This window comes from Anabrus simplex, chromosome 2 (assembly GCF_040414725.1).
Source record: "Anabrus simplex isolate iqAnaSimp1 chromosome 2, ASM4041472v1, whole genome shotgun sequence".
Classification (NCBI taxonomy): Eukaryota; Metazoa; Arthropoda; class Insecta; order Orthoptera; family Tettigoniidae; genus Anabrus; species Anabrus simplex.
The window spans coordinates 115,162,126-115,176,377 of NC_090266.1; the positions used below are offsets into that span (position 1 = coordinate 115,162,126).

At 39.9% G+C, this 14,252-nt stretch overlaps 1 protein-coding gene across 3 annotated transcripts in view; it reads left to right on the top strand.

The window, feature by feature from the left end:
• LOC136863459 (myb-related protein A) overlaps positions 1-14,252 on the top strand; it is a 289,002-nt gene that overhangs the window by 117,848 nt on the left and 156,902 nt on the right. For all 3 annotated transcript variants that reach the window (XM_068226482.1, XM_068226481.1, XM_068226483.1), the window contains exon 2: positions 5,416-5,545. In XM_068226482.1, coding sequence (XP_068082583.1) covers positions 5,416-5,545 — 130 coding nt within the window. The remainder of the gene's footprint in view (positions 1-5,415; positions 5,546-14,252) is intronic.

The window sequence follows — 14,252 nt, forward strand, 5'->3', positions numbered from 1 at the left end:
GACAACTACGAACGGCAATATTGCTTAACGTTTAAGGTGTACGTATACATTTTCCCATGACTGTAATCGTGGCATACCCAACAAAAGAAGCCCGATCCGCGCTAGAAAGCAGTATGTTTGGGACGACGGAGATTTAGAGTCTGAAGTTATTGATTGGCCTAATACTTCCGAAGTTACCAAGCACCTGTAGATATATCTTCGCCCTATTTGATGATGGATGTTATTGATATCCTTGTCAAGAATACTAATCATTACGTTGCACGTAAAAACCAATTGGGTGATATTTCAGATGCAGAAATGCGAACCTTTATTGGTATTATTCTCAGTGGCTATAATTCTGTTCCAAAGAGGCGAATGTATTAGGAAGGGTCTAAAGATTCTTATAATGCACTTGTTGCAAATTCCATGTCAAGAAACAGATTTGACTATATAAAAAGTAATTTACATTGCTGTGATAATTAACAACTGAGTACTGGTGACAAATTTGCAAAAGTTGAGCTTCTCTTTAGTATGTTGAAAAAAAAAAAATGTAATTCAAGAGTTCGTACCCCATCATGAAAAACACGTTGTAGACGAAGTCATGATCCCATATTTCGGACGCCATGGTTGTAAACAGTTAATTCGGGGGAACGCATTAGATTTGGGTAAGCCGGGCTGAGTGGCTCATACGTTTAAGGCACTGGCCTTCTAACCCCAACTTGGCAGGTTCGATCCTGGCTCAGTCCGGTGGTATTTGAAGGTGCTCAAATACGACAGCCCCGTGTCGCTAGATTTACTGGCACGTAAAAGAACTCCTGCGGGACTAAATTCCGGCACCTCGGCGTCTCCGAAGACCTTAAAAAGTAGTTAGTGGGACGTAAAGCAAATAACATTATTATTATTAGATTTGGGTAAAGATATGGGTAGGTGCAATCAACAAAAAGAACCATATCTCCAAATGTCCAGCCAGAAGAAAATATGGCCGGTCTGAGTGGCTCAGACGGTTGAGTGAACTTGGCAGGTTCGATCCTGGCGTAGTCCGGTGGTATTTGAAGGTGCTCACATACGTCAGCCTCGTGTCGGTGGATTTACTAGCACGTAAAAGAACTCCTACGGGACTAAATTCCGGCACATCGGCGTCTTCGAAAACCGTAGAAGTAGTTAGTGGGACGTAAAGCCAGTAACATTATTATTATTATTATTATTATTATTATTATTATTATTATTATTATTATTATTATTAAGAAAATATACTCTGCATAAACAGGACCGAGGCTCTTATGGCTTCAAGACAACAGCTGACAAGAGCATTGTTGTTGCTAAAATGGAATGACGACATTGTAGTGTCTGCATGAAATGAAGCATGTGTTTCCCCGGTACAAAGTGCAGGGTGATTTTCAAAGAAAGAGGGGAAGGAGTCTCATCTTTTTTCAGTATTACAATTCGGGAATGGGGAGGGGTTTGATAGGTCAGATCAAAATGTCAATATGTATCTGATATCATTTAGAGGGGGAAAAACGGTAATTCCCACTTGTCTGCCATTGCATTGATGTTTGTGAGCAAAACTGGCAACTTCACAAACACAATAAGGGGAAACTGGATCACATGGAGTAATTTTATTTCTTTTTTTAAGCATATTAAGTTAGAATGTTCATAGTGGTTGTATTGGAGATAATTACAATTCAGATAAAAAAAGTTCCACCTATTCAATACATATTTAGTAACTTTAGGTTGAAAACACCATGGTACTAGTTTCGACTTGTCTTGAAAGTAATCTTCAGCCATAAATCTTAAAAATTGACACAATGATACACTATGAGGAACAAAGTCTGGTGATATTTTAAAATACATATTCGTAGATTATGGTTTATGATTATAAAAGTATAAATAAAATGTCAACAATTCTGTATTAAAACTTGAAGATAACGCATGTAATTCGTCATATGGAAACAGTCGCCAGGAGATGCGCTGTATATTAGCTTATCATATAATGCGAAGCTATTTGTGTCCTTGAAGGTGCGAAGTACTTCATAGTCGGCTGGGGAACATCTTACTGTGATACATCGAAGTGTCTTTGTCTGTCCCTCTGTACAGTGTTTGTAATTACTTTGTCCGTGACTCATAACATATCTGAACCTGTTGCCACTGATTGTGGTTCCTTTTTGAACAGGGAAAATCTTTGGATTTATAACTTGATAACTATACGAAATTGTGGTAGCGTTCTGAAATTTATGGAACCTTCTTTCCCTCCCCTAAGTCATACTAATTAGGCATCACTGACAGCGCGTGAACTTTTTTTCATCAGAAATTTAGATAGTGTCTAAAACACATGTTTTAATTAATAGTGTTTCAGGCCTTGGACCTGGAAATTAATTTTAATGTTTTAGTTTCAGACTTGAGGTAATAATGTTCTTATCTGATTTAGTTCCAGTGCAAGTACAGTGCTAATACATACCGGTTTTAAGTAAGTTGAAGTTTAATTAATTTAGTACGTATATGCTTTGACCTTTATTTTTCTGTGGTTTCCGCTTTCAAGCAAATGCCGGGACAGTTCCTATTCATTGATCACAGACAATTTCTTCGACCTCCTTACCCAGTTTCATTCACAATCATTTAGGTTAGCATCAGGAAGGGCATCTGGCCCTAAAGAAACATGCCATATAATTTAACCTCACCTCATCCCCAACCCCGTATTAAGAAAGTGGATTAAGGGACATGCATACTGTACCAGTAAAAGAGCCCGACTCTCAGATTAAATTTCAAAGTAGCATGACTATAGTTCTCAGGGCGAAAAACTGGATTAATTGTAGTTAGGGCTCGGTACAGGAGGTAGGGTCCTATCTACAGAAAAACTTTGACTCTGATTGCACAAGAGTTTATTCAAATAAGTCATGAATTTGCACATCACCTCTAAGTAGAAATGGATTGTCTTCCTCGTATTCCAATAGCATGGCTCGGGTTCTCCAGCTCACCAAGCCAAGCTGGTTGAAGCACGTTCCAGAAGACTCCGGGGATTCCAGGGACTCCAGATACTCCAGACAGAGGCAGCTGGACTGTCTGGATTGACGGCAAGTAGAGATGTCTCGAACTCTGAGGCCCGGGTTGAACCCCGGTGATCCAGGCGATGTTGTAGATAGTCATGTACAACCTCAGCCCAATGAGACTGAGAGGATTGATGTTCCCAAGGTCACTAGTAGCACTGAGTCCATGAAAACCTTGGATGATCAACTTATAAGCAGAGCTCTTGATAATTGTACATCAAGACTTCCAACACTCCTAAAACGATATGAGTGGTATTAATAATTTAGAGTTCATCACTAAATTATGGCAACGAAAAATACAAGTCCCTTCTTGTGAAATTATAGTTAAACTCAAAGTTCATTACTGGCGAAGGTGCAAGTCTTTGCCTAAACTCGAATGAAAACACAAGTCCATTCACTTGGAAGTTTGAATATATTTAAAGTTAATCACTGGTGAAATTCATAAAGTCTTTGAGTGACCACTGACGAAAACACAAGTCCTTCCACATAAATAAATTCACTGACGAAATTCATAAGTCTTTTAAACCAACACTGGCAAATGTACAAGTCTTTGAGTAAATGTAAGTGAAATCCTAACTTCGTTTAAAGCCGTTGGAAAGTTAAAGTTCATCACTAGCAATGTTAATCAATCACCGTCTATTAGAAGGATGAGTTCCTCAACAGTCGCAAATATTCCACGTAAATAATACAAGTCCATTTCACGAACACTTAGAAAAATTCCAATCTCGAATGCTCGTAAATAATACAAGTCCATTCAATGATCACGTAGAAAAGTTCTGGTCTCGAACACATGAAAATAATACAAGTCCATTCAGTGAACACTTAGAAAAATTCCAGCTTCGAAGACGCGTAAATAATACAAGTCCATTTAATTAACACTTGTAAATATTCTAAGTTCAATTACGAAGACTTAGAAAATTTTCTACAACACTCGAAGTCTTATGAGTCCACTTTATAGTACTTGGAAGAATCGTCTTCCCACACTTGTATAATGACCGAGTTCCACGATGATAGTAGCAGGTGTCCCCGCTGACTACTCAGCTGAGACTGTCTGAATAGGCTACAGTAGGACCTCCTTTTATTCAATCCGGGATGTCTACGTCATAATACGGTTTGATTGAATATCTCCCGAATTCCTCGATGGATTTGCTTGAAACTCGAGCATTGGGACGTTTAGGTGATCCCAAACAAGATGACATCGCTCGATTCGCTAGCATCATTATTATAGAAATTTCAAAATTTTCTCCATCGAACTCTCTAGAACAAGTGACGTGGAATCCAGAAAATACCAGTCAAGGCTGGTAACACGTGTTGAGACGAGCGGGCGGTCTAGCTAGCCCCTCTGGCTACGTCACAGCTCACAGTCGTCGTACACTCGCTAGCTGGTCCTCGCTGCTGGTAAACAAACCAGGCGCGCTCGGAACATTACGCGTGGTAAATAGACGTAACTTATGCTCAAAAAATACTTATGTACAGGTCGTAACTGGTACAATACATACATTCAGACGCTGAATAAAAGCGATCTTCAGCCTCAGTGGAATGTAAGTCGTCAATAACTACATTTCAGTAATGTGCTGCTGGATGTGCAGGAGCCATTTTGTAAGCTAATTCTGGAATAATTTGGTTTGTTTGGAAAGGGCCAATCCGGGTTTTTGTAAAGAGCGGGTGTGTTTTAACGCCAATTTTTATAAACAATATCCTAGTTACACGACTGAAGATCCCGAACTCTGATGTTGATGCACGAGATCAGATGTGATACGTCGGAGACATACTAGTTCTTATTCTAATTCCACCCTTCGCCTGCAAGATTTTAGACAAATTTTCTGCGTTCGCTTTGAAAATCTCCGAATGAACTAAGTTCATCGTCAGTTCTCTCTTTACGACTAACTACGTAGCTTAGTTTGCTTCCTCATACCTACTTCTAAATTTATTTCGGATTTACGGGATGAAATTCCGAAAAGAATCCTGATTCGTAAACTCTTGAGTTTTGCTGACATTTAACGTAAAAAATACAGTGATTGCTAGAAGTAATCAAGAAGACCAGTGAGAACAGCGTACGTGCAATGAAAGGTGGATGTTGGAATTGCTGCAGTATGAAGGTCTGTATGAATCGACAAAGTAGCTGGGACTGCTATTGTACAAGAGACTGATTGAACCTGTTATGGTTGATAAGACTGTATTTTGGTTTAATAATGCTGATGTAAGTGATCTACATATAGAGGAGTCTACTTGCTAATTGTGAGTAGAGAATCATTTTTGTGTATAATGTGTTTTGTCGTTTGTGCATTTTGTTATTGTTTCCAGTGTTAATGTTTATTTGTAGAACATCTTTTTGTGTACATGTAGTTATTGTCATGTACATTTCTGTACTCACGGAGTAATAATGTATGCGTAGGTCTCGATCCGGGTATGACAGCAGCAGCAGTGAAGATGTTTCTGAAGAATCTGCCACTGAAGAGTCTCCACCCGCTACCGTCCCTTCTGGTAGAAAGTCTATCAACAAAGGTCGATGGAGTAAGGAGGAGGTACGTATTGACATCCGAAAGTCTGAGTCACTTTGTCATAATCATAACGTCCACATTGATAGTTTTGTGACATATACGATATTGATCTTCACTGTTTACACTGAAATGATGTGATCCACGATTTTGGAAACTTGTTTGTAGTGAACAAGAACTTTGTTGATTTTTGTGAATATATATTAAGTTACGGTCCTCTGCAATATATTGGGTTAGGGACCAGATAGACAGAGCTTCCGTGGTTCAGCCGGCAGCGCGTCGGCCTCTCACCGCTGGGTTCCGTGGTTCAAATCCCGGTCACTCTGTGAGATTTGTGCTGGACAAAACGGAGGCGGGACAACATTTTCTCAGGGTACTCCTGTTTTCCCTGTCATCTTTCATTCCAGCAACACTCTAGTATCATTTCATTTTATCTATCAGTCATTAATCATTGTCCCAGAAGTGTGCGACAGGCTTCGGCAGTCGGCTCAGTTCCTATCCTCGCCGCTAGATGGGGCTTCATTCCATTCCTGACTCGGTTTAATGACTGGAAACTGGCTGTGGATTGGGGATAAGATAGCCGAGTGGCCATGGTCTTTTGCTTCTCACCAAGGTGGCCATAGTTTGAAACCCGGCCAATGCATGTGGGATTTAAAAAATTAAAGGTCACGTGAAGAGGGAGAATTTTTTAAATGTGTATGGTCTTTTAGGTTGGTTACGTTAGTTCTTTTTGCGATGTAAGTTTCGATCGCTTCGTTTATATCTTAGGAAGGGAAGGAAAAAGGAAATTAATGTAGTGTTTCGGGTAATTCAGGTGAGCTCGGAATAGATCCCAGGGAATCACTGGACAGGTGGAAGGAATATTTTGAAAATCTTGTCACCGTAAGAGGAAATTTTCTTGATGACGTCGCGAACAACCGAACTCACCGCGAGGACAATGCTGTTGGTGAAATTTCGCTCAATGAAGTGTAAAGGATGGTAAATTTGCTCAATTTTCGTAAAACAGCAGGAATAGATGAAATTAGACCTGACGTGAAATATAGTGGGAAGGCAGGGATGAAATGGCTTCAGAGATTGATAAAATCAGAATGGAGTGTTAGTAAGATACCTTCTGATTGGACAAAGCAGTAATTGCACCTATCTACACTAGTGTCCAAGTTGAGCATAAGTTACGAGCAAGCAGGGCAACAGGAAATAGACCGCAAATCGCACGACATATGGACCTACCAACCTTACGTGTTCACTCTGTATAGGAAAGGAGTGTTCCCTGCTTTGACTAGCGGCGTAACCGCAAGGTAAACACAGCCAGTGCCTGCGTCCCATATTCCCTCAGTCGTGTTTGCCCTGTTACAGTGTGCGGAGTGTAGCCTCGCAGTGAACGTGACATCATAACACAACGACACCATTTGGACCCCATTTTGCAGGGTAGAATTCTCGGCCGCCTGGAAGCAGGGCAGACACAGACCGAAGTCGCCGTATCCTTGAATGTGCCACAACTTGTCACTTCCAGGCTTTGGAGACGATTTCGAGACACAGGAGATGTTAGTCGTAGGCCAGTACCAGGTCGACCAAGGGTAACCACTCCACAGCAGGACATATATCTGGCCTTAACCGTCCGACGAAATCGGAGTGCACCTGCAAGACAATTGTCGGCGGAGCTTACAGCCGTCTCAGGTTTTCCTGACGTCCAGTCCCGCTCACTCCAGCACAGAGACGGGCCCGTTACTGTGGAGCCGTCAACATCGAACCTGGACCATGAATGAATGAAGGCATGTGCTCTTCACAGATGGATCCCGCATCAGTTTGCAGAACGATTTCCGTCGTACATTAATCTGGAGAGAACCGGTTAGCCGATACAACCAAACGAACATCGTGGAACGGGACCAGTATGGTGTTGGCGTCGCGTCATGGTGTGGGGCGGCATCATGTTGAATGGCCGTACGGACCTGCACATCTTTATGGGTGGTCCGAGAAACACTGTTAATGCTCGGAGGTACAGGGATGAGGTACTGATATCACATGTTCGACTCTTCAGAGGTGCTGTTGGCCCAGACTTCCTCTTTATGGACGATAATGCCCGACCTCACCGCGCTGCTCTGGTGGAAGAATTTCTGGCTGGGGAAGACATTCATCGCATAGACTGGCCAGCTAAGTCTGCTGATCTGAATCCTATAGAACATGCCTGGGATGCATTGGAGAGGCGAATTGCATCCTGTCAGCCTCCACCAAGGACCCTCCAAGACCTCCCTCCTCATTTCCCTTTCATAGGAATGGGATCGACTGCCACAAGAGCTCTTGGACCATCTGACAGAGAGCATGCCACGTCGTTGCAAATCATGTGTGGCCGTTAGGGGTAACCATACACCCTATTAACAGCATATTTTGTTGTAGAAGACATTGACAAATTTTGTTAGTTGTTGTCAAATGTGTACCTTAGCTATCATAACCTTTTTGACAACTTTTTTTTTTTTTGGACAAGTTTTGTGACATGGTGTGTGAATCAGTTCCGTTTGTTCAGCAATACGTCTGACATTCCTAACAGGCGGTATGGCCTCGTTTAGTGATTATGCTTAACTTTTGGACACTAGCGTGTAAGAAAGTGAATAGGAAGGATTGCAATAACTACTGAGGTATCTCATTGATCAGTATACCGGGCGAAGTATTCACTGGCATCTTGGAAGGGAGGGTGCGATTAGTGTTTGAGAGGAAATTGATAACCAGCGTGGTTTCAGACCACAGAGGGGCTGTCAGGGTCAGATTTTGAGTATGCGCCAGGTAACTGAAAAATGCTAGGAGAGGAGTAGACAGTTGTGTTCATGTTTTGTAGATCTAGAGAAAGCATATGACAGGGTACCAAGCGAAAAGATGTTCACCACACTGGGGACTATGGAATTAAAGGTAGATTATTAAAATCAATCAAAGGCATTTATGTTGGCAATTGGGCTGCAGTGAGAATTGATGGTAGAATGAGTTCTTGGTTCAAGGTACTTAAAGGGATTAGACAAGTCATAACTGTCTATAATGAAGATGTTTGTATATAAACAAAATAAATATTTATAGTTCTAGTAGTAGGTATTGAGATTTTCCTTACTACTAATCTTATTTTACAACATATGTTAATCTGCATTTATATTGGAAATTATGAATATCTGCATTTATAATGGAAAATCTGAAAATTAACATTCATTAAATAAAATACACACTCGTCGAACCCTGTACTCACCCTTACTTGTTACCTGCTTACTTACACATACGTTATTTGAAGGGCGCCAGCTGTCACTCAGTACAGCAATAATAGAATGAGACTCTTGACTATCTCTAGGGTGTGGGGTAATAAGCTTACTTTTGACAACATACCATATAAGTTCTGGGAAAAGGAGATTGGCGTTCGGTTTCCCCATTAATTTTGAGGTTAAGATATTTTACTGTCAATGAAATGAAACTATGAATTCGTTTGATAGAACAATATATATTCTTTAAATAATATATCAAAAAATAGTGAGTCTTGTTGCGATAAAACAGATGAGAATATGAAATTATGACATTGCAACTGAAAGAAACTAGGCATGAATTTGAATTCTTCTTGACCGGACATTTAACAATTTATACGAAATATTTCCCTCACTGATTCACTTGACTGTACCTTCAACACTTTGAGTGTAATTACGACGTAATCCATTGCTGTGGTGTTTACTGTAGATGTGTCACGCCTAACGTGGTGATACATCCTTGCGACTGCTTCTTCTCCATATCATCTGACTTCTTTGTAAGTCAATATGGTATGACCTCTTGGCAGGTCCAGGGTTGCCCTCTCTGACTCCTTGGTAAGCCTTGCGTCTGCGTCTTCCACTAAGTGACGGACCAACCATTTGGTCTCACTCTCTCAATGACCAATAATTAATGGCTCACTGAGTCTTCTCCATCTCTCGTTCACACTCGTTGGCTGACCACCTAAGGCCTCTTGATCTAGTAGACTACTTCACTGTACTGCATCCGTATAAGTAATGACTGACGCTACAATGTGCATCCACCTTATATAGACGTTGGTTGACACAACTACGTAATCTCCAGAAATAACAATGACATACTCCCACCTACGCGACAGATATTACACACAGTGGTGAAATAGCCCCGCGGCGACGAGTCCGTGCGCGCATTGCTAAATAAATACAATGACGTAGCCAAGGCGCGGCGATGACTTGGCAGAATCGCCAGTGGTGTCGCAATATAACAACGTCACTTCCAATCTCTGATATATACAACAATTCTCACTGTACAGGTATTGAGTGTTATACTACACATACGTATATATGTATACATCTAAGTGCAATCTTGCAAGCAACAGGCAATTGCAAAATTGAATAAAACGGATAATTACAATAATAGTACAATATCACAGATAACATAATAATAATACTGACATAATAATAATAATAATAATAATAATAAAATACAGATAAAATCATACAATAATAAAATACAGATATCATCTTGTAACGGGATTTGAACCGTTACAGTATAACAGTATGAAGTAAACAAAATGATCAGCAAAACCTTATAAACTTAAGAAGACTCCTTTAGAGGCACAGAAGGGAGTACAATAAAATAATCTTGCGTTATTTGCTGCGGATGTGGGAAATGTGTAATGTGCAGCTTGAAACTGCGAGAAAAGTTAATCGGTAGTACAGTAAAATAATCTTGCTTTATTTGCTGCGGATGCGGCAGATGTGTAATGTGCAGATTGAAACTGCGAGAAAAGTTAATCTCAACTTCACTAAAACAAATCTACTCAAGTATGCTGAACAATTGAGCATTAGAAATGCTTCTATGTTTTGAAAGGACAATGCTGCAAAATATAAACGAGTTAAGAGCTGATCAGCAAACAGCAAATGTAATTCTCGTAAATCAAAGCGTGGTGAAGTTACTACATCACCGCCATGGCAAATTTCGAAGTCCACTAGAAAGGCGTCAGTATAAATACCATGCTTACACAGCTTATAACATACATAAAGGGAATTGCCACAGAGCAAATTGGCTGCGCGGTAGTGGTAGAATAGCTTTAAGCTGTCATTATTATGAAACAATGAGTTCGTACCACACCATCGGCAGCTTCGAATGGGATTTTCAGTAGTTTCGAATTTTCACGCCAGGCAAATACTGGAGCTGGAAGTACGCGGCCGCTTATTTCGTTGTCCCGGTCCTAGCCGTTCCCTAACCACTCGCTTCTTTCCTAGTCCCAGTCCTAGCCCTTTCCTAACCAGTTGTCGCCGAAAACCTACCGGAGTAAGTGCGACTTCAAGCCATTAGCAAAAGGGAACTTCCATTCCGATTGTCAGTATTGCTGCAAAACATTCATACGATCAGGTTTACTAATGAAAATTTAATTTTTAACGAATAGTTCGTGCATTTGTACAGGTTCCTCTGTAAATTGACACCCTCAGTTCTCTTAGTCATGCCCATACATACATACATACATACATACATACATACATACATACATACATACATACATACTTCATTATATACTGTTATGCCTTCCATCGTTCAGTCTGCAAGCCTCTGAAAATGTTTTAATAATTTTAATTCGATAAAAATAGTGTGTATGTGTATTTCCAGTTCTAATGATAGAAGGAAATTAAACAACAGTATGCATTTTGTGGACGGTGTCAAATTAGGAACGTGGAAAAATTAGTTTCTAATTAGAAACCTCTTAAAACGTCACATTATCTGAAATGCTTTGAAGCATCCCCATTAGTGTGCCAGAATGTATCGTTATTGAAATTTTACGTAATATTACCAGTCCATTTTTCCTGTCGCACGTATTTTTAGCTGTGTGTTTGTGATTCACTGTGTTTAGGAAGACACGCAAACTTGAACAGGAAGGGTAACATTTGTTTGATAGGTACTTCACAACAGTTTATATCCAGCTGGGGCTATACATTAGTGAAGGCCATGGCCGCTACATTCTTACTCATGCTGTCCTTGCCCTTTCCCATCCTTATGTCGCTGAAAATCGTGGTCTTGTACTGTATTAGTGAATAAACCACTAACCAAATAAGTTTAGATGCAGATTCCCTATTTCCTCAGTTAGTGTAATCGGTATGAAAAATATTGGATTTTGGACCTGTTTAACCTGCATATTATGCTGTTACATTGCACCGGTACTTTCATTTTTCCTTTGTATCTAATCTACTTCTCGCTCTAATTGTGAATTTCCGACGGGCTTATGCTATAGATACTCCCATCTTGCCGCCTCTCATTTAGATATAGTGAGGTTATTTCGTATTCATGTCTATTTATATTAACTAAAAATGCAAGAGAATAACTGGATGCCTGTACCTTTGTTACTAACTGTACATCTCAAGCTTCAGCTGGTGTTCATTGTTGGCGTACAAGAGGGGAGATCCCTCGTGAGCCTCGAGTTTAGAGGCGCATTCACAGCTGATGGATGCTACTTGCCGCTTTCAGCTGGCGAAAAGACATGTTCGAACCTGCCGGCTGTCATTCTAATTCTGTATAACGTAGGGAATTAAAAATCCTATGCATTATCCATTTCTGTTCGGACTGTGCTACACAGAACAAGACGAGCAACAACTAACTGAAGATAAACAGGTAGTGTGAATATTGCTGCAATCACTTCTATAGGACGAGTGAGGAGAGGGTGGCAATTACTGTATATTTATATTACATAAGAAATAGGCCTGCTTAAAATATGCCGCTTTATTACAATAAGAATTTAGCACATAATGACTTTACCATGCTAACATTTTAAATAGAGGTGGCCTGTTGGATTTACTGAGTGGGTTTGTTCTTCCTTTTTATCTGCGATGAATACTAATCTGGCCTGAATAATATTATATTATGAATATTATATTATAAATATTATTATAATATAATATAATATATATAATATAATATATTATATAATATATATAATATATATAATATATAATATTATTATAATATTATGAATTCTATTGAGGGACTATGGATATCTGGCAAATTATCTGAAAACAATAATGGACGTTCGCTGTGTACCTCAGTCCTACGTTTGCACTAGTCATTGAAAATGCAGGATTATAGTGTAAAAAGGATGATGTATACTTCATACAATATAAAAGTGGAAGACATGCGTTTTCAGCTTCTGTTCCAAGCTCTGTGGCGAATTACAGATAAGGACAATCTTGTTAAGGAGTCGGTGCAGTAGGCTTTGGACAGGAAACGCACGCAGTTTTCACGAAGTGGAGAGGGCAAGGATATATTACAAACGGGACTGAACGGAAGAGTAAACCTACGAACAGCTGCTCTGTCCACCTCACATTCTTCATGTTGGCGGGAAACCTATCGGGATATACTGCATTAGTGGTAAATAAGTGGGCTTTCTTCTCACAGTATTTCTCATCATTGAGCAGTATTTCAAATTGTTGTTGTTGTTTGAGTCATCAGTCCATAGACTGGTTTGATGCAGCTCTCCAAGCCACCCTATCCTGTGCTAACCTTTTCATTTCTACGTAACTATTGCATCCTACATCTGCTCTAATCTGCTTGTCATATTCATACCTTGGTCTACCCCTACCGTTCTTACCACCTACACTTCCTTCAAAAACCAACTGAACAAGTCCTGGGTGTCTTAAGATGTGTCCTATCATTCTCTCTCTTCTTCTCGTCAAATTTAGCCAAATCGATCTCCTCTCACCAATTCGATTCAGTATCTCTTCATTCGTGATTCGATCTATCCATCTCACCTTCAGCATTCTTCTGTAACACCACATTTCAAAAGCTTCTATTCTCTTTCTTTCAGAGCTAGTTACCGTCCATGTTTCACTTCCATACAATGCCACGCTCCACACGAACGTCTTCAAAAACATCTTTCTAATTCCGATATCAATATTTGAAGTGAGCAAATTTCTTTTCTTAAGAAAGCTCTTCCTTGCTTGTGCTAGTCTGCATTTTATGTCCTTACTTCTGCCATCGTTAGTTATTTTACTACCCAAGTAACAATATTCATCTACTTCCTTCAAGACTTCATTCCCTAATCTAATATTTCCTGCATCACCTGCCTTCGTTCGACTGCACTCCATTACTTTTGTTTTCGACTTATTTATTTTCATCTTGTACTCCTTACCCAAGACTTCATCCATACCATTCAGCAACTTCTCGAGATCTTCTGCAGTCTCAGATAAAATAACAATATCATCGGCAAAACTCAAGGTTTTGATTTCCTCTCCTTGGACTGTGATTCCCTTTCCAAATTTCTCTTTGATTTCCTTTACTGCCTGTTCTGTGTAAACATTGAAAAGGAGAGAGGACAAACTGCAGCCTTGCCTCACTCCTTTCTGGATTGCTGCTTCTTTTTCAAAGCCCTCGATTCTTATCACTGCAGATTGATTTTTATACAGATTGTAGATAATTCTTCGTTCTCGGTATCTGATCCCTATCATCTTCAGAATCATAAATAGCTTGGTCCAATCAACATTATCGAATGCCTTTTCTAGATCTACGAACGCCATGTACGTGGGCTTGTCCTTCTTGATTCGATCCTCTAAGATCAGACGTAAAGTCAGGATTGCTTCACGTGTTCCTACATTTCTTCTGAAGCCAAATTGATCTTCTCCCAACTCAGCTTCAACTTGTTTTTCCATTCTTCTGTAAATAATACGTGTTAAAATTTTGCAGGCATGAGATACTAAACTAATGGTGCGGTAGTTTTCACACCTGTCAGCACCGGCTTTCT